Below are 20,769 nucleotides of genomic sequence, written 5' to 3'. Positions count from 1 at the left end.
GAAAAGAAAAACATTAATGATTTCAAATGCCAATGGAATAGAGAAATGTTGGCTTGTCTTGGCTTGTCTTGCCAAGCCATTTAACGTTTGATAACTGTTTATTTTTTTATTGTTGAGACTTTATTTACTTACTATTTGACCACTGCTTTTTTTGGCCAAGAGTTTATTTAAATAACCTCTATTGTTAATCATGATACGCCATTTGATAACTGTTTTTTTTCTTTAGTTGAGACTTTTTCACTGACACTATGCTTGGTTAACCTCAATTATAAACTAATTCCTTTGAATAAACAGAAACCACTGTGGAATTTTAGGATTCTCCAAAGTTCTGAAGATCGAAGATCCAGATTAACCGAATCCGGATTAACCGAGTTCTACTGTAGTTTGAATTTTGTCTCGTTTCTCATGAAAATAGGCCTATAGATTAAGATGGATGGTCAATGGTCATTCATTTTTGTTTGTAATCATTTTTGTTTGGATTAGACACAAAACGTACATACAATATAAAAACAACAAAAACGTTTGGTGTGCATCCAATGGGTGCGAAAGATCGTAGCCCTAATATAGCGTAGGAGGTCGTCGAGTCTGCACCCTCTCATTCAAGCAGTTATACCAAAGCAAGTATTGCGTTTTTCAATGCCAAATTGACACAACAAAAAAAGAAGGAAGGTAGTTCTAACAGAAAAAAACAAAAAAAGATGCATAAAACGCAAAAAAGAAATACGGTAATAATAACATTGGAGATAAAGTCAGGTAATGAATGTCACTGCTATAGCTCTTGTTTATTGACAAAGTATTTTTTGCAAGTTTTACAGATTAATTTGTAGTTTTTTTCGTGTGTTTTTTATATTTTGGGTTAAATCGTTCTATACCTTGACTCCCATGCATTTTAAACTTTTTTTAAATAATTGAGTATTTGCCTGTTGAGTATAAAGCAAATTAGAAATTGCGCATCGAGCATTATACTATTACTAATGATTAGATGATACATGTGTGAAGAAAGTTTTAAAGTTTTCCGATAGTTTGTTATTATAAAATTTGAACATAAATTTGATTATTTCTACTTTATGAGTGAAATTTCCATTTAGTATATATACCTTAGAATACATTAAAAATTTACTGTCAGCTACTTGCCTACTTCAAGCAATAGTTACCTCATAATGGGATAAATTAAGTAACAATTGGATTCTGTTAGCAGACAAAACCTTGCAAGCTTTTGCTTTTGTGATAGTACAAAGAAGGCTAAGCATTTTTGAGGTTACATGCCTTACATGAGCAATTTATTCAAATTTACTGCTTTGCAACAACAACTCTATATAGTTTGTTTGTTTTGTCTTCAACGCTGAGTTGCTGGTGAAACGTGCTCTTACTACCCCAATAAGATCTAAACAATATTTTTAGAAAATTGTCATTGACAAAGTTCAAAGCTGAGCTATTCATATCTAAACTAAAGCAACGAGACTTATTGGATATCAGTGTTCAAACTAATTCACAAAGAAAGTGACACCACAGCTTCTCAGTGTTTAATCGTTTAAAGACAATTTATGCTAATGCCGTGGGGTCTGCTACTATTCGGTGAGTCCGATTCGGAGAGTCCGATTTGGTGAGTCCCCTATTCGGTGAGAGCCTTTTTCGGAGAGTTTCCTATTCGGTGATTTTTTGAATTTTTTTTTTAAATTATCACATACCGTAGCCTAATTATCATTGCCGCTTTTACATCATTTTAAAGTCGCTAAACGTTGAAATCGTGGAGAAAAAAATAAAAATAAAATGTTTGAACAATTATATGAAAATTCGTCATGTCAGTTGAGTTGTTTTTATTTGTGACCATCATATCAAAAACAATACACATCAACATAGCAAAGGTAGAAGCGACAAAACGCGAACGTTAAAACATGCTTGAATTTGCCATGTCAGTTCAGCTCAGTTGTTTTTATTTGTGACCATCATATCAAAAACAATACACGTCAACATAGCAAAGGTCAAGAAAGGTAGAAGCGACATAATGCGAACGTTAAAATGTGCTTGTGACCGAAGTAAGTTATTGAGTTGAAAAAAATTTGGCATGGTTGCAACACCTTCAGAAAAATTTAAGATATGAAAGGAAAATAAAAAAAAAGATGTTACAAACCAAAAAAATAAATCATGTTTATGTCAATAACTTACTTCGGTCACAAGCACGTTTTAACGTTCGCGTTTTGTCGCTTCTACCTTTGCTATGTTGACTTGTATTGTTTTTGATATGATGGTCACAAATAAAAACAACTCAACTAAACTGACATGACGAATTTTCATTTAATTGTTCAAACATTTTATTTCTATTTTTTCTGCATGATTTCAACGTTTAGCGACTTTAAAACGATGTAAAAGCGGCAATGATAATTAGGCTACCGTACGACTGTACGTGATAATTTAAAAAAAAATTTCAAAAAATCACCGAATAGGAAACTCTCCGAAAAAGGCTCTCACCGAATAGGGAACTCACCAAATCGGACTCCCCGAATCGGACTCACCGAAACGGGCCATTCCGACTGTGCCGTGATACAGAAGGACTCTTTCAGGGCATAGGCATTTCTTACATTTCTTCAGTGGAGGTTCTTCATCTATAGGGGAACACATCTTTTAGGTGCAGACAGTTAGGCGCCGGTCAAACAAGCGCGCGCAGTCCACACACTGTGGTGTCAGGATATTTAGGTGTGGAGCACTGTGGCGCCCGGTCATTTGGGTGCTATTTCTAGTAAAGTCTGCAGGTTATATCAGCTTGGCAGATAAGGCAATGCTTTTCACACAATATGTTGTATTGAACAGAAAAATATGTCATGGCTTCAGTGAGTGAAGCTGGTTTATCCGGCAATATCAGGCCAATATCTAATCTAGTCTAAATCAAAAAATTAATAGTTTTAACCCAAGGACAAAGTTTGTGTTACACGGTGCAATTTGTTTTCTCTGATTGGGTCATGAATGTTATCATTTCTCAGTTCCCACGACTTGAGACCTCTCACAAACTTCCTTTTTTACAACATTCAAAAAGCTATAAAATAATTTAATGTTTCATTCAATATTGAAAGATTGGCAACTGCCCTCTTTTTAGCTTAAAGTTTGTAATTTAGATATCTAGCATCAACTTTTTTTGCATTGACGGCACAATAATTGAGTTCCAGTTACTCGATTAGCCAACACATCAGTATTAGAAAAACTTATGTAGGCCTATAGCCTAGGCTACTATTTAGCAATTGCAACAATTTTAAATGAACTTGCTTGGACCCATTTTGGCAAGGGTATTCCTGGACAAAATCGTAATCAACAACATATGATAATAATGCTTTATTACCATGCTTTTAAACTTTTACCTTTTTATTCAAAAGTTTTGGAAGAATGAAATAACCACATCCACTAATAATAACCAACAAGAGTCCCTTGAAAATCAAGCCAGGCTTAAAACGCATCTTTGCACTCTGCAGTTAAAGGGGTGGCTTATGCAGGAATAGCCACAGTTTTTGTGCCCTAAACAATTCCTTTTGCCCTGTGTTGCGACCACACACAGTTCTTCACAAAAAGGATCTCTAGGACACCTAGAGGAAAACTAAATCTAAAAATTAAAGAAATTATTACAATTTCATCTATATTCTATTATGTCAAAGCAATTACAAATCAACATATGAACAAAGTGTATCAGCCTTGCTACTCACGTAACAAACAGTTTACCACTCTCATTTTTTAATCATAAATCAATATTTCCTTAACAGCATCTTAAGTTTGATCGTGTTATCAGCAAAAACAATAATAAAATTCTTCAAAGGTTTTAAGTTTAGGTATTGTGGCATAACAATAGGATAATGGATGTTGTGCCACCATTCTTCTTCAAAAGATTGGTCATGTTTGATCAGCTGTGATCTCTTATTAGGGTGCACACAACCCCCTCATATGCTACAATTGACTTATAGATTTGTGAGGTTGTTCCACTAGTGGAAAAACTTTCCGGACTCGAAAATTAATGACATCGGGCCATGTTTATGTGGGCCACCATCCACTCAAAGTTTCCAGATATCTACTGTAGGCTTAATTGGAAAATTTTTCCTTTTTTTGTAATAATTTCTTTCTTTTTATTTTTTTCAGAAACATAAGTATATACGAATGTGCACTATAGGATTACACAGGTTAACAAAATTCGAAAAAAAATTTTAATCGAGAATGGGAGTAACTTTTCTTAGACCACAATTTGCTGCTGATTTCAAATCTGGCGCTAGTTTCGCTCTAGCACATCAGGTTTTAAAGTTATTGGATATTGGTCTGAAAATTTTTGACCAGAAACGTCAATATTGCGTTCAAATACCGATTTTGTCGCTACAATTTTCAAATTTAGGTTAGCTTCAGAGAGCAGAGTGTTTCAGATTTGTGTATTGCTTTCACCGATTCAACACTATTTAGTTGCATATGTATGCATAGACACTAGAGTGCAAAAAATGCCTCTTAAACCTTGTCTGAGGTACTGAATACTTGAGCTAGCACAATACTGAAGTGTCAGGTTTTTAAGCTCCCTGTATTATATTACAAAAACACAAGAAAAACGTTCAGCATGATACCAAAGATAGTGTTTAGAATGTTGCAATGACACTTAGACATTGCTGCATCAAAATCGCTGGGCATAGGTGTACATGTTGGATCATCGCGATGCAGCATCCAGCAGTAATCACCCATCATCCTTTCGTTCCAGAACCCTTGATAGCGTGCTTCCATGTTTTGGATATCTTGGTGAAACCTTTCACCTTGTTCATCACTCACTGCACCAAGGTTCTCAGGGAAAAAGTCCAGGTGGGAATGAAGAAAATGAATCCTGAGGGACATGCGGCAGCCCATGTCATTGTAAGTTGAGAGCAACCTTTCAACACCTTTTTTGAAGGAAGCAGCCTTGAAATTTCCCAAAAAGTTAAAGCATAACCATTTAAAGGATTGCCATGCTCGACATTCTGATGAAGTGAGTGATTTTTCAAATCAGTATCTTTTAAAACTTCTCGAATCTGTGGACCAACAAATATTCCTTCTTTAAGCTTTGCATGACTTAGTTTTGGAAATTTCTTACAGAGGTACAGAAAACCGTTTGAATTTGATTTGCCCATTGCTTTCACAAAATTCTTCATCAAGCCGAGTTTGATATGTTACGGCGGCAAAAGAATTTTGTCAGGATTAACTAGCGGGACATTTTGGACACTTTCTCTTCCAGGATTGTAGGAGCTTCTTGTTGGCCAATCCTTTTTCTGGTAGTGCTTAGTGGTAGCGCGACTATCCCACAGACACAAGAAACAACAGTACTTTGTAAATCCCCTTTGCATCCCCATTAAGATTCCAATCATTTTCAGATCTCCACAAATACTCTACTCATAATCCCTGTAATTAATAGCATTAAGAAGAATTTCGATGTTTTCATAAGATTCCTTTAGGTGCACCGAGTGTGCTATGGGAATGAATGGCTTTTCATTTCCGTTATGTAAAAGAACAGCTTTCAGGCTTCTTTTCGAGGAATCGATGAAAACTCGCCACTCATGAGGATTGTGAACTTCTCCCAATTTGTGAAAAACTTTTTCAATATCATGACAAAAGCACATGACAAAAGCACAGGCCATCAACTTTAAACAAAGCAGCGAGGTCTTTGTTTCGTTTTCTGTAATGGCTCACTGCAACACCTTCCTCAACCAGATTTAACTCTTTTAATCTTGACGCAAGGATTTCTGACTTTTGCTTTGAAAGGCCAAGGTCTCTAATCAAATCATTGAGGTGCTCCTGGGAAAATAACTGTGGCCTGCCTTCTTCTTCTTCTTGATACTCAGAACTTGTTGATGAGAGTTCGCTTAATGAAGCGACGTCATCACCATCATTTTCAATGGAATCTAGGCCTCCCTGTGGAGGTAAAGGTGGCGACATGGTTTTATCACAATGAACCGGCCGGCGAGCAGATTCCAAGTTTGGATAAGTTATTTTGTCCCTTTGCTTGATTATGACGTATCATTGTTTTATTGTTTATATCATTGCTTTATTATGACGTCACACTTAATTTGCAAATAAAAAAACTACTTTACTTGCCTGTAAATGTGGCATGTCTTCAAAATTTTAGAATTGGAATATCTAGAAAACATGATGTGCTAGGAAAAAAGTAAAGACATTTTTGAAATCAGCGCACAAAATGCTTCTAGAATCAATCAATCACGGGCTCGATTAAAATTTGCTGTTGACCAGTGTTATTATAGATAAAAATCTGCTTTGCCAGTCAGCAACAGCCACTATCATTTTGTTTTCGTTCAGTTTTACACATTTTGGAAGAGACGTACCATAACGTCAATCTGTTAAATCTGAGGCCAGTCACATGGCTTCAACAAGACTTCAGACAAAAATATTTGGCCTGGGTGATGCTGTGACAAAGGAGGATGCGACAATTACAGGCAGTCGTCTGCCTACTGCTCTGCAGGTATTAAGAAGCATCATATTTCATGTTGAAGATGGATTTAGTGAGAATCGCACTAAGTATGATGCAGCAAAAATGGTGTATGTACAAGTTGTCCCGTTTTATCAAAAGGGAGGAATTCCGATGTTAGCAGAACAGACTTGTTGCCAAAAGATCACCAAGCTCTTAGCAGAAAATGAGAAGTTACGGAAAATACCGAAAGCACGTCGAACAAGTGCATCTGTGATTGCAAAACTCAATGACTATGAAGCGCATTTGTCAAAGACGTTCCCGCTATGGCTGAAAAACGCTGAGGAGGTTATATCAAATCCTGCAGACATATCTTTCTTAAAATCAATGATGACAGACAGGACAGCCACAATAGCCGGATTAGACTCTATTTCATGTGCACGAGCCAGAAGGAAAGAAAATAGGATTCTGAGTGCAGAAAAACGACAAAAATACTCTAAAAAAGAAACACAAAAACTGTTTTCTACTGTAAGTCTTTGTGACAGCACTAGCGAAGAAGATGAACAACCTCTGGTATCGTTTGCTCCCAAGGAGAAACCGAAATCTCATAAGCGAACCTGGCGAACCGGAACTGAAGCAGTCATTCCACATGATATCATTAAGTCCCCAAAGTTAGTGACGTTGGCTGCTCGAATGAAGATGACACCAGCACAACAGGCAGCATTTACAAAAGCATTTGTGGATGCAGTTGGTGGTGATTCCTCGAAAGTTTCCACATCCTACTCTGTAGCTGATAAATCGAGGCGTCAAGTAAGTCACGAAGTTGCTCAAGAAGTTAGGACATTTTGGGTTGCACCAAAATTTGCATCCATTCACTGGGATGGCAAAAACCTTCCTTCTCTTTGTGACAAGTATGAACAGGAAGAACGATTAGCAATCATTGTTGGGGACTCACAAGAATTGAAGGTGCTTGGAATCCCAGCATACAAGACCGGTACTGATGAACTAACTGGTACAATCATCTCAAGAATGTGCTACGATTTACTGACAAATTGGCAGTGCTCAGACAGTATTATTAATATGGTATTTGATACAACGTCATCAAATACTGGGCATCTAACGGCAGCGTGTATCAGTATTCAAAACAGATTGGAACGCCCTCTTCTCTGGTCAGGTTGTTTACATCACATCGGTGAAATCGTTGTATCACATATCTTTGAAGATTTGAAGCTAGAGGTTTCAAAATCACCAGAAATGAGCATCTTCATGAGACTCCGCAAGAACTGGAATTCTATTGCACATGGCAGTGGCCAACTGCTAAATACACTGGATATCAACAGCTTTCCAGTAACAACGCACGATCTCATTCAGAAACTCAAAGATGACGTTGTTCAACTTGCACAAAACAAATACGAGTTCATTCGAGGCGATTATAAAGAACTTATGAACTTGTGCATTGCTTATGTCAAACCTGGTCTACAAAATGTGAAATTCTACCGTCCTGGGGCCACACACAAGGCCAGATGGATGGCCAAATTGATTCATTCCTATAAATTGGTGCTCCTGGAAAATCAAATAGCTAAGTTACCTAAGGGAACTATCACGTCAGTTTCACAAATGGCTAAACTGAAAGATCTCATAAACTTTATTTCACTCGTCTACTGTACATATTGGTTTCGGTGTAGTGTTGCTGTAGATGCTCCTTGGAACTGTTTGACTATGTACAAGAACATTCTCAAATATGGAGCAGTGCATAAGTTGATATCAGATGCTGCTGAACGTAGCTTCAAACGTCACTTTTGGTATCTCTCTGCTGAGATGGTACCACTTGCACTGTTCAGCTCTGAAGTTCAGGAAGAGGAAAAACGTCAGATGGCTGATGAACTTATACGTGTAAAACCTACAGATCCTGTTTTTAAACCAGTAGATCGGTTTGGCACTGGCTTCGGGAAACCACGCTTTCCATCAGAAATCAATCTGGAATCAAAACTGACAGATTTTATCACAAAGGACTCTTGGTTCTTTTTCTCTGTTTTAGAGATAAATGATGATTTTCTTCCTTTATTAGTAGAGAAATGGTCTGAATCAGAGTCGTACCAGAAAGCTGTTTACAATGTTGGTTCCATCAATGTCACAAATGATGTGGCTGAACGTGGAGTTAAACTGAGCACCGATTACCTACATAGTGCCAGAAACGAGGAACACTATCAAAACACTTTACAAATAGTGCAAGCTAACAGAAAAGACACACCTAATTTGAGAAAGAGAAAAAACTAATATCCTCTTGCACAGATTAGGCTAGGCGATGACATTGCTTTCTGTGACAAAATGTGTTAGTAAAAGTTTGCAGTTGCTGTATACAAATTTAATACCAGACTTTCGTGTAGCATTGTTAACTTTCTATGTGTATTTGATCTATTTCCAGTGCAAAATTAGTATTTTAGACCACTTCCGCTCACTGGAATTGTATTTTTAGCTATTGCAACGCGTAAAAAATGTAAATTCACAGAGATATCCTGTAGACAAGCATATTCTTTTAATTCCCTATACAATAAATAGTCATACAATCATAGTTTTTATGAGTTTTATGCATTTTATTTTGTTGCAACATACAAATTCTGCTAAGAAGCGTGAAAATAAATCAATATTTACTAAATGGCAGCCCTGAAAATTTGAATGGGATGGTGGCCCACATAAACGTGCCCCAATTTTACTGATTTTTGGGACAGGAAAGTTTCTTGGCTAGTGGAACATTTTCACAAATCTACAAGTCAATAGTACAAAAAAAGTAAAAAACAGGGGGGTTGTAAGCACCCTATCTCTTATATGAACTGAACTCCTTCCATTCTGTTCTGTTTTTTGTTTTTAGTAGTAGTCTACTTCTGGCATGCTATTCATTTTCATAATTTCCAAAATTATTTTATTTCTTGTCATCCTTTTGTTTTAAAAGTATTTTTGGACCATCGAAACCTGGATCACCTACCGAAACCATATTTAATTCCAACTCTCAAAAGGTTTCAACAATGTTGCCTGGGCAAAATTCTGCATACCAGCTGGGAGGGAAAAAGCATAGGTTATACAACTTTGAGCATGCTAGAAGAAGCTGAAACAACAAGCATTGTCCCCCATTATTCAAAACCAACTCAGATGGTGAGGTATGTAGTATGAATGCCAGATCAGCATCTTCCTAAGCAAATTTTTTGCTCAGAATTGGCTAACGGTATTGGGTGAGCACCGTGATTTTGCATTCATCAAATGCTGGCATTTGCACAACAATCTAACCTTTTTGTGTAATTTATCAACAAACGATTTTGCCATAGTAATAGCATCTTCAGCTTGCGCAGTATGTCAAAAAGAAAATTTGAAAAATACGTAAAATGAACAAATAAAGAAAACTCCTAAAGCAGTGTTTCTCAAACTTTTTCCAATCGTGTACCGCTCATTTGTTTTTTAATTCACTGCGTACCACCTGGCTGGTATTTATTAGTAAGGCTACCGTATTACTATACCATAACACCAATGAATAGCAAGAAAATACAATTTAATCCGATGGATGCAACTGTTTCCTCTGCACAAGCATGTCTATCCGGGGTACAACCTTACTCACAGCACATCGGAAATCATGTCCAGGCGCAGTTAGACGGTTTTGGCTCTTGGACTTAATAGCCATCAAGGCTGAGAACCCTTGCTCACACTCCCATGTAGAAAGGAAAACGAGTAACTGAGGAACAGCATTTCGGGCCAATGTTGGGTAAGTGGAACCCATGATTAGCCAGAAATCTATAAGAGAGCATTCCTTCTGCTTTGCTTTTGCTGTCTCGTCAACTTGAATATCGATTATCTCTTCTTGTTCTCCCGTTCCTACGGGTAAAAGAGCTGGATCGATGCAGAATGGATTGACAGCGTAGGTGCAACTTACTAAATCTGGGAAATAATGCATTAATTTCGTTCTGAGCAGCTTAAGGTGATCACCAATTTCTTGAGATAATTTATGACTAGGGTCTACTGGAAAAGTGGTAAGGAGTTTGAACATTCCGTACTGTTTGCTCTCCACGTTTTTAGTCCAGATATCTAGTTTGCGAATGAATGCTTCCAGCTTTGTAATAAAAACAGTGATATTGTTGTTCGATCCTTGGAACAAAAGATTCACAAAGTTAAGAGCCTGGAAAATATCCGACAAATAGGCCAGCCGTGAGATAAACTCAACGTTCTCCAAATCATCTTTAAAGTCGTGGTTTTTCTCTTTGAAAAATGTCAGTAATTCATGCCTAAGTTCAAAGACCCTCAATGTCACATTTCCACGGGAAAGCCAGTGGACCTTTGTGTGGAAAAGGAGACACTTATGATCAGAACCGAGATCTTCACAGAGCCTTGCAAAAAGCCGAGTATTCAGAGCTGATGTTTTTATGAAATTCACAAATTTAATGATTTTGCTCAAGCATGACATTAAATCAGAAGGGAGCACTTTGGCGCAAAGTGCAAATCTATGGATAAAACAATGGACAAACGTGGCTTTTGTCCAACTAACATCCAACTAACATTTTCCAATCCAGTTCAATTAACTAACAACTAACATTTTCCAATCCAAAATTAGTACTATTTGAGCTAGATATATGCTGTTGGTATTCATTTTTATTGATTTGCAGAAAGGAAGACACTTGCATGCCTTAATTCAAGATTTGAACAACTTTTTTTATAAATTCATTTTATAGTATCAATGTAAATGCTTCTTAAATTGACTGATGAAGTGATATCATTTCTTTCTGAGAGTTAGGCAAAAGGCAAAGTGATGAAAGCACTACTAATTTATTGACCAAAAAGTTACAGCACAGGCCTCGAAACTGAAGGCGGCCATCGCGGCCATGGCCGCAATTAACCTATAAAAACCAACATTTTGTCCGCCGGGTCTTGCCCTTCCGTCGGCCGCATTTGTCCACCATGAAGTTCCGAAAAAAAATTACGCAAACGGCCTTGTGAATAAAGTACTTTGCCACTTATAATCACAAAGGATTAGAAAGCAACCAAAGCACCCAATAAATCACAATACACACTGTCTATGCTTGAATTGTTATTATTGATTGACCCAGCAGGACGGTGATGTCTGACATAAGCAGGATGCAAGTGACATCACAATATACTTTATTGATGCGATATATTCAGTCTTCAAAATTAGCGTCGGCAATGCGTGAATGGATCATTCAACGTTGTTAGATGTCAAATTAATGTAAAACGAACGTAAATTTCTTATTGGGCATTGTTGTTACGCAATATAACACGCCGAAAAATTAAATCGATTTGTGCTGACTCAAACGTTGAATCAACCTAAAATTAACTTACTTTTCTTCCCGTGATTTATTTAAGGTGAATTACGTGTGACGTGCGTATCTTGTTGCTCGCTTTATTGCTACTTTTGGTATTATTACACAGTCCTCGAAATTAGCGGCGGCACTCGGCAATTGCCATGGTAAATGCCGCCGTAAACGTCATAATGGCCATTCTGCTACGGCAATAAAAATGCCGCCGCAAAATGAGCACCTAATTAGAAAAAAAATTGTTCAAAATTTCTTCCTGTGTTATTTACTCGCAGCGGGAGTTTAATCAGCAGAAACATCGCACCAAGACCTCACCTCGAACTATTTTAGTTGCTGTGAACACTCACGCAGTCTTCGAAAATATTATATCTTATAGCATATTTTTACTTGGCAAGAACTTTGTCGAGGCCAAACGGCAAAAGTTGAAATTGCGTCGGCAATTGCTCTGAACGTTTATTACGAAACAATTGTACCAAAACATGTGAAACGAGAAGGGAAAAGTATACTAGAGTAGTCTATCACGACCGCATCGTTTGATTTGTTGTGATGTAATAATACTTAAAGTAGCGATAAAGCGAGCAACGCAATACGCACGCTGTTACGTTAATTCACGTAAAATAGCTCAGGGGAAAAGGAAGTTAATTTTGGGTTGATTCAACGTTCGAGTCAGCACAAATCGATTTACAATTTTCCCGGCGGGTTATATTGCGCACCCAGACAGCAAAACCATCATTTCTACATCGATTCAACGTCTACAGACGCAAAATCAATGCAAAAATAACGAATTATGCTGCCTGGGTAACAACAATGCCCAATAAGAAATTTACGTTTGTTTTTCGACATCTAGCGACGTTGAACCATCATAAAATAACGTTAATTGCTCAAACAGGTACCGGTAACAAATTAATAGCTCCCTGCGAGAAGATTGGCTCGATTTATGTTTATCCTAACATAATTTCGGCACAATTGGGATACTGCGTGCGAGCAACACAAAGTCTGTTGGATAAAGAACTAGTCGGATATCATATATAAATCGGAATCATCAGATGCTGTATCGGAGGATGAGGTTGTCGCGTCGTCACTGGAATACTTGAAGACGCAAAACTGCCCGTTCGTGAACGCGCAATGCCATATGATCGGAAGCATTATTTTACTGCCGAAGAACCATTTATCCAATTTTGTTCTACTTTTTTAACTTGACCCCTTAGATTTTCTAATTCCGATTTGTTTCCGTCATAAAATTCTTTATAAATTTTGTAAAATACCACACTAACTTTTTCCTTCTGTTCCCTCTGTTTGATAACCTATAGCAGGTAAATTCTACTTTTCAACTGTATCCTTCACCATGATTTATATTCGCAACGACACCAGTAAACAATAAGCATTCGATGTAACAATAACTTTTTCGTAACAATTAAGCCAGTATTTACAAGGTTGCAAACTTTTTACAGTTTACAAGAGCATTGTCAGCGCGTAAAATAGCTTGCGTGATGCTCTCCGCTACCGCCGTATGAAACACGAAGAATAAACGATTAAAATTTTGTTTGTTTAAACTTTAAAGCATACGGCAATTGCCGCCGCAATCCAAGGTTTGCTGATTTGGCGACGGCAATGTTTTTGCCGTCGTAGATGGAAGCTAATTTCGAGGGCTGATTACATCACAACAAATCAAACAGTGCGGTAGTGATGGACTACTCTAGTATATTTTTTGTCTTTTGCCTAACTCTCAGAAAGAAATGATATTACTTCATCAGTCAATTTAAGAAGCATTTACATTGATACCATAAAATGAATTTATAAAAAAAGTTGTTCAAATCTTGAATTAAGGCATGCAAGTGTCTTCCTTTCTGCAAATCAATAAAAATGAATACCAACAACATATATCTAGCTCAAATAGTACTAATTTTATCATTAAAAACGTGATTTAGGGGGCTCGATTTAAAAATGGTGTTGGGGCAGGGTCTAAACAGGGTCAGATGTCCAAAAAAAATTGGATTTATTAATATTTTGGGCTAAGGCAAAAATCTATGGATGCAACCTAGTTTGTACCATGAACAGTTCGGACCGTCAGTTTGTACCTTGAAAAGATCGAGAAAAAAAATACAAAAAAGCCCAAGTCGCTGATTGCAGTTTCCGCAATCATTTTTCCGCAGTTTCCGTTAACCCTTACCCTAATTCTAACCATAGAGTAATCTATGCTCTAACCCTAACCCTCGCTGATCGCAGTTTCTGCAAATATTTTTTCGCAGTTTCCGCTAACCTTTACCCTAACCATAGAGTAATCTATGCTCTAACCTAAACCCTCGCTGATTGCAGTTTCCGCAAAATTTTTTCCGCAGTTTCCGTTAACCCTTACCCTAATTCTAACCATAGAGTAATCTATGCTCTAATCCTAACCCTCGCTGATCGCAGTTTCCGCAAATATTTTTTCGCAGTTTCCGCTAACCTTTACCCTAACCATAGAGTAATGTATGCTCTCTAACCCTTGCTGATCGCAGTTTCTGCAAACATTTTTCCGCAGTTTCCGCTTACCCTAACCATAGAGTAATCTATGCTCTAACCCAGGGGTCACCAAATGGCGGCCCGCGGGCCGCATGCGGCCCGTCACGCTGTATCGCTGCGGCCCGCGGAAGGTATCAGCGTACAAGTATAACTAAAAATACTTTCCGGGAAGCATATTTTCGCTTTGCATACGATTCCACCGACCGACCATTCAGATTGTAGTTCTAAGTGGGGGTCGCTTAACGTTATTCCAATGCGATGTCCAGCCACACTCTCCCAGTGGTTGGCTAAAACGTCCGTTTTGAATTTCGAAATTGTCTGTGAGCATAGGGTTGCTTATTTTAAGTTTGTAAGTGTCATGTAAACACTAGTGTGCGTTTTACCGTTATTGGGTTTCACGAGCAGTGTTCCCTTCAAGCAAGTTTTTGTTAGCAAAATAGGCCGGTGTGCCAATTCAATTTATAATAAATTGGCAAAATATTATATATTATAAATTTAAAGACATTTTCTGGTTATATCAAGAAAATGAAATATCTTCTGACAGGTGTTGGTTGAATTACTTCTGGGTGTATTATGGTTGTATTTTCCTAAGACAACTTCTGGTTGTATTATGAAAATATTTAGTTTAGTACTGCAAAATGTTGTTAATCAAGAATTCTTGCCATGCTGATAAGCACCGCAAGTGACAGTTGTCTAATAATCAAGAAATATGGTTTTATAGACTCTCACAAAAAGATGAAAAACCAACTCATTGCTTTTTTAGAAAGAACACCGTTCATGAGTTACGATAGAAACGTTTTTTTCGGTGATTTCTACAAGCGTTTGTTTCATAGTGCCTAGTTTGTTTTTCCCTGTTATTGGAGCCTATTTTTCGCTGATATGTTAGCAGCATAGCAGGTTACTGTTGTTGCCTGTATTGCGATGTGTCAAACATTTCTTTGGTTACTGAAACTGTTAATTGCAAGATATCTTTTGCAAAGCAAAGTGACAACATCACTCTTGCTTGGCGATGAATATTCTAATAAAACCGTTCGCCTCGCTACAAGTGCGCAAAACAAGTGGCCTTGCTTATTAGACATTGTTAAAAGAAGTCAAAAGTGTTGTTAAAGGAGCTTGGCCTGGCAGTAGCGTTGTTCGACTAATTTTGTTGCTGCGATATTCTAAGATAAATAGTAACAACATGTAACGCTGGATACTGGGTACGAAATGCGTTCATTTCTAGCATAAGAGTCAACCTACCTAAAATTTTATTAGTGCGGCCCGCCACAGCTCTCCTTAGTGCCAAAGTGGCCCGCATGCAAAAAAGGTTGGTGACCCCTGCTCTAACCTAAACCCTCGCTGATTGCAGTTTCCGCAAAATTTTTTCCGCAGTTTCCGTTAACCCTTACCCTAATTCTAACCATAGAGTAATCTATGCTCTAACCCTAACCCTCGCTGATCGCAGTTTCCGCAAACATTTTTTCGCAGTTTTCACTTACCTGAACTCTAACCATAGAGTAATCTATGCTCTAACCCTAACCCTCGCTGATCGCAGTTTCCGCAAACATTTTTCTGCAGTTTCCGCTAACTCTAACCATAGAGTAATCTATGCTCTAACCTAAACCCTCGCTGATTGCAGTTTCCGCAAAATTTTTTCCGCAGTTTCCGTTAACCCTTACCCTAATTCTAACCATAGAGTAATCTATGCTCTAACCTTAACCCTCGCTGATCGCAGTTTCCGCAAACATTTTTTCGCAGTTTCCGCTTACCCTAACTCTAACCATAGAGTAATCTATGCTCTAACCCTAACCCTCGCTGATCGCAGTTTCCGCAAACATTTTTCCGCAGTTTCGCACAGGGATATCTAGAGAAGGGGATATGAAGGCTTTTATTACGTCTGACAATAGAAGGGCTTCTATTTATCTTAAATAATCTTTGTTTATGGTAAAATAACAATTGGCACAGTAATAATTTAATAAACTTTGTTATGACAACCTGCATTGCACTATTACCACCAGGTATGGATATTCAATGAATGGTCATAATTACTTGTTAATGCAACTACCCGTATAGGCCTACTTGCTTTACACCTAGCCAACTGCAAAGGTTTTGTCAAAAAAACTGCTAACTGGTCACCTTTCAACTGTCTTTTCAAACAAGTATAATATTCTTTAAATATGTTCTACACGTGGCCTATGATATATTATATATCGTAGGCCACGTTCTACATAACACTCGCTAACTGTCTTGTGTAGCTGAGTGTACCAGCTGCACTACAAAACTTTCTGCAATTTCAAAAAGAACCGCATGTTTAACGCGTTACCAACTACCGCCCTTCTAGTGTCATGAGAATAAGACAATCGCTCTGAGCCTTCGTATCCCCTTCTTTAGATATCCCTGGTTTTGCAGTCACAGCAAACCGCAGTTTCCGCTAACCCTAACCCTCGAGTTTGTTTCAAATTGTTTGGGGAAACTCCGATTAGCAACTTCGGCTTTGTGCCATTAAACTGATTAAACTGCGATCAGCAACTTCGGCTTTTTTTAATTTTTTTTCTTGTTCTTTCCAGGATACGAACTGATTGTACAAATGGTTCAAGGTACGAACTAGGTTGCACCCAAAATCTATCACCCAGGCAAGTTGAAATGAAAAAATTGCCTCAAAAGGGGCCACCCTACTATTCAATTTCGCCGCTGCCTCTTCTCCAATCAAGTTCTTGACTAGTATTTTTGCTGCTGGCAAAACAAGGGACATGCTCGTATGAGGTTTCATGTTCTGAGCTACCAGAAGTGAAACTTCATATGATGCTTTTACTACCCCTACCTTTTTCTGGTGAAACTGGCCCATCTGGTCTAGGCACTGTCTTTTTGTGTTCTCCACAAGTCGCTCAAAATAACTTTGATCTCAGTTCTTCTTTTCTGCATCGTTCGATTCAAGGTGCCGTTTTAACAAGCTTGGTTTCATGGCCGGTTAGAAAGGGTACCGTATTCATGCAAACCACACATTGTGGCAAACATTCTCCTCCATGTTCAATAGCAATGAATCCATACTTTATGTATTCTGGATTATACTTTCGTTTCGACATGGTTAAAATTTATCCTACTTACTATTGATGAATTAGCTCTATTTAGCCAATATCACCAGTTGCGGTGCAAGTATAGAATCCGCCGCCTTAGTCAACATGACGTCACAAAACGGACGCAACTACTACATAAGGGGTGAAAAAAAGGATGCTGAAAAGCGGCGGAATGAAGGTGATAAAGCGGAATGGATATGGATTTTTTAACAATTTTACTGTGTTTTTACAATAAAAACATTAAACCAACGTCGAGTGTTGAATATAACTACCTAGAATGACATAAAATTTACCAAATTGCATCAATTCAGCTAAAAATTTACCCAATTAAACTTTAAAAATAAAAATATGAAACGTTTGCAACTAAATGTGTTGTAGCTATCTAAGTTCAGCTCGCATATTAATTTTTACAATAAAAGTACCAATCTAACGCAACTGCAAAGAGTATGTCTTGCTTTATGCACCTGGAAAGTTTCAGGTTTATATCTTATCTACAAAACTGGCAATCGTCGTTCAAACGTAGCCGCTCGGCGACACTTTTTTCCAATGCATTGTAAAGACGAATCGATCCTTATTCAGTATAAGCCACCCCCTGTTTGCTGTGATCGGTAAATAGTGCTTCCACTACACTTGCTGTAGTTTTCTCGTTTCTGCTCGGATTTTAACAATTTTGCCATCGTTGGAAAGTACAATTATATATATACCCGAATCAATTAAATGCAAGCACAAATGCACAAATTAAGCACCAGATTTATCTTGTGATAACTTAAACTTCACCAACTTGTAACGATTCTCAGCAGTTTAATTTTCACAAGAAAATCATTAATCCTTTACAAATGGAAAGAGCATGTCTTGCTTTATGCACCTGAAAAGTTTCAGGTTTATATCTCATCTACCAAACGAGCAATCGTCGTTAAAACTTAACCGCCCAGATGTAGTGTCTGTGTATTTACATAATCTGTATTGGAAACCCGTAACGTGCTAGTATATAAATGACTCGTGTCTCGCTGTTCGGATTCTTTGTTCCGCCACGCAAATACAAGTGCTATGTTAAATCTGAACTATCAATTTGTGTAAAGCAGGCTAGGCAGACACAACAATTCTGGCGACGAGGATAGTAGGATAATACTCAGAAAAGAATGGAGATACCTACGTTTGATTTACAACCTTTTGACTGTGAAAGTCCTGGAGCAAGCACGCGATGGACCAGATGGAAACGAGCTTTTGAGTTGTATGCTGAAGGAAAGAATGTCACGAATGCTTCTAGAAAGCGAGCTCTGCTGCTGCATTGTGCTGGGATGGCAGTGCAGGACATTTTTTTTACCTTTGAAGGGGAATTGACCAGCTATGAAGCTGCTGTTCAAGCACTAACTAATTATTTTACGCCGTTAAGCAATGTCCCGTATGAACGCCATGTATTTAGATCTCTATTTCAAAAAGAGGAAGAAAGTGTAGAACAATTTATCACTCGATTAAAACAAAAAGCAGAAACGTGCAGTTTTGAAGACATGGATGATCAAATTCGTGATCAAGTCGTGGAAAAATGTAGATCGGATGCGTTACGACGCCGACTCTTAGAAAAAGGAAGTGACTTGAATCTAAAAACGTTAAGAGAATTGGCCTTGGCATTCGAAGTGTCAGAAATTCAATCAAGATCATATGGTCAGGAAGTCAACAAAATCTCGACGTTTAAATCAGCTAAGAAAAGCTATCAATCTCGATTCCGATGTTACCGATGCGGAAGGGAAGGTCACAAACGCAGCGACAGAAATTGTCCAGCGCAAGGAAAAGAATGTAAAAAATGCGATAAAATGGGTCATTTTGCAAGCTGCTGCAGAACAAAATCTGTTGGAACCAGCCACGTGGAAAAGAACCCGACGAATGGAAGCAACAGGACGAACCGAAAAAATAATCATCAGACAAGTAAAACGAAATGCTGATGGTGAGTTGGACTATATCTTTAATGTATGTAGTTACAATACTGGAAAAGTTTCGGTAAATGTTGGTGGAATCAATATTTCAATGATTATCGACTCGGGAGCTACATGCAATGTAATTGATCGTGCACTGTGGGAAGATTTAAAAAAACAGCGCATTAAGTGCAAAAGCCATCTTTCGGACAAAACAATCTACGCTTATGGAAGTGATGCACCTTTGAAAATAGCAGGAATTTTCACTGCAGACGTTGAAACAACAAAAAAAGCACTGAAAAATGTCGAATTTGTAGTGATCGAAGGAAAAGGGCAACCGCTGCTAGGAAAAGGGCAACCGAAGCTTTTTTCAATGCATTGTAGCCTAAAGGCGAATCGATCCTTATTCAGTATACGCCAACCCCTGTTTGCAGTGATCGGTAAATAGTGCTTCAACTAAACTTGCTGTAGTTTTCTTGTTTCTGCTCGGATTTGAACAATTTTTCCATCGTTGGAAAGCACAATCATACATCTACCCGAATCAATTGGCTACAAATCCAAAACAAGTACTATCTTTATCTTGTAATAAATTAAACTTCACCAACTTGTACCGATTCTCAGCAATTTAATTTTTACAAGAAAATCATTAATCCTTTACAAATTCAAAGAGTATGTCTTGCTTTATGCATCTAAAAAGTTTCAGGTTTATATCTCATCTACCAAACGAGCAATCGTCGTTCAAATGTAGACGCTCGGCGAAGCTTTTTTTCAATGCATTGTAAAGGCGAATCGATCCTTATTCAGTATACGCCACCCCCTGTTTGCTGTGATCGGTAAATAGTGCTTCCACTAAACTTGCTGTAGTTTTCTCGTTTCCGCTCGGATTTTAACAATTTTGCCATCGTTGGAAAGGAAGATCATACATCTAAACGAATCAATTGGCTACGAATCCAGAACAAGTACTAACTTTATCTTGTAATAACTTAAACTTCACCAATTTGTACCGATTCTCAGCAATTTAATTTTTACAATAAAATCATTAAACCTTAGCAAATTGAAAGGGTATGTCTTGCTTCATGCAACTGAAAAGTTCAGGTTTATGTCTTATCTATAAAGCGAGCAATCGTCCTTCGTATTTGGACAACACTGATACATCTCACATCTAGGAAAAGAGCAAGATGCTAGCCGTTTTTGTCATTCGTCCAGTTCAAAGAACACGCAACACAATTTAAACCCTTTGAATTGGGATTGTTTGGAGGGTAGCTCATAGCCTTCCTACCAGTTCTGTAGCCAAGGGGGGGGGGGGGGGTTGGGGGTTACAACCCCTCTTTAGCACGCGTGTGACGTCACGATATTGAAAATGATGCTTTCAGTCTTTACGTCTCTAAAACAAAGTTTGCCTAATTTTAAACGAAACTGCATTAAAAGAGCGAGTTTTGCCAATACCAAACATTCAAATATCTCAACCAGGAATACGCAACAAGAAAACATAGCCACTTAGCTCTATTACCAAAAAATGTTACGTTTGAACGACGATTGCCAGTTTTGTAGATAAGATATAAACTTGAAACTTTTCATGTGAATAA

The 20,769-nt window shown here is 37.8% G+C and overlaps 3 protein-coding genes across 3 annotated transcripts in view; 1 reads left to right on the top strand and 2 right to left on the bottom strand.

Moving 5' to 3' along the window:
* LOC145782702 (N-acetylgalactosaminyltransferase 7-like) overlaps window positions 1-3,582 on the bottom strand; it is a 65,989-nt gene extending 62,407 nt beyond the window's left edge. Inside the window, exon 1 of the mRNA XM_082594454.1 lies at window positions 3,351-3,582. Within this exon, the coding sequence (XP_082450580.1) occupies window positions 3,351-3,446 (96 nt within the window). The 5' untranslated portion in view covers window positions 3,447-3,582. The remainder of the gene's footprint in view (window positions 1-3,350) is intronic.
* A 6,365-nt stretch (window positions 3,583-9,947) lies between these two features.
* On the bottom strand, window positions 9,948-10,853 carry LOC145782987 (zinc finger BED domain-containing protein 5-like). The gene has a single exon (XM_082594745.1). The coding sequence runs from the start codon at window positions 10,851-10,853 to the stop codon at window positions 9,948-9,950; it is 906 nt and encodes a 301-aa protein (XP_082450871.1).
* Window positions 10,854-18,412: 7,559 nt separating this feature from the next.
* LOC145782986 (uncharacterized) lies at window positions 18,413-19,213 on the top strand. The gene has a single exon (XM_082594744.1). The coding sequence runs from the start codon at window positions 18,413-18,415 to the stop codon at window positions 19,211-19,213; it is 801 nt and encodes a 266-aa protein (XP_082450870.1).
* Window positions 19,214-20,769: the final 1,556 nt, after the last annotated feature.

This window comes from Aplidium turbinatum, chromosome 14 (genome assembly GCF_918807975.1).
Source record: "Aplidium turbinatum chromosome 14, kaAplTurb1.1, whole genome shotgun sequence".
NCBI lineage: Eukaryota > Metazoa > Chordata > Ascidiacea > Aplousobranchia > Polyclinidae > Aplidium > Aplidium turbinatum.
This window is presented reverse-complemented; position numbering and strand designations above follow the sequence as displayed.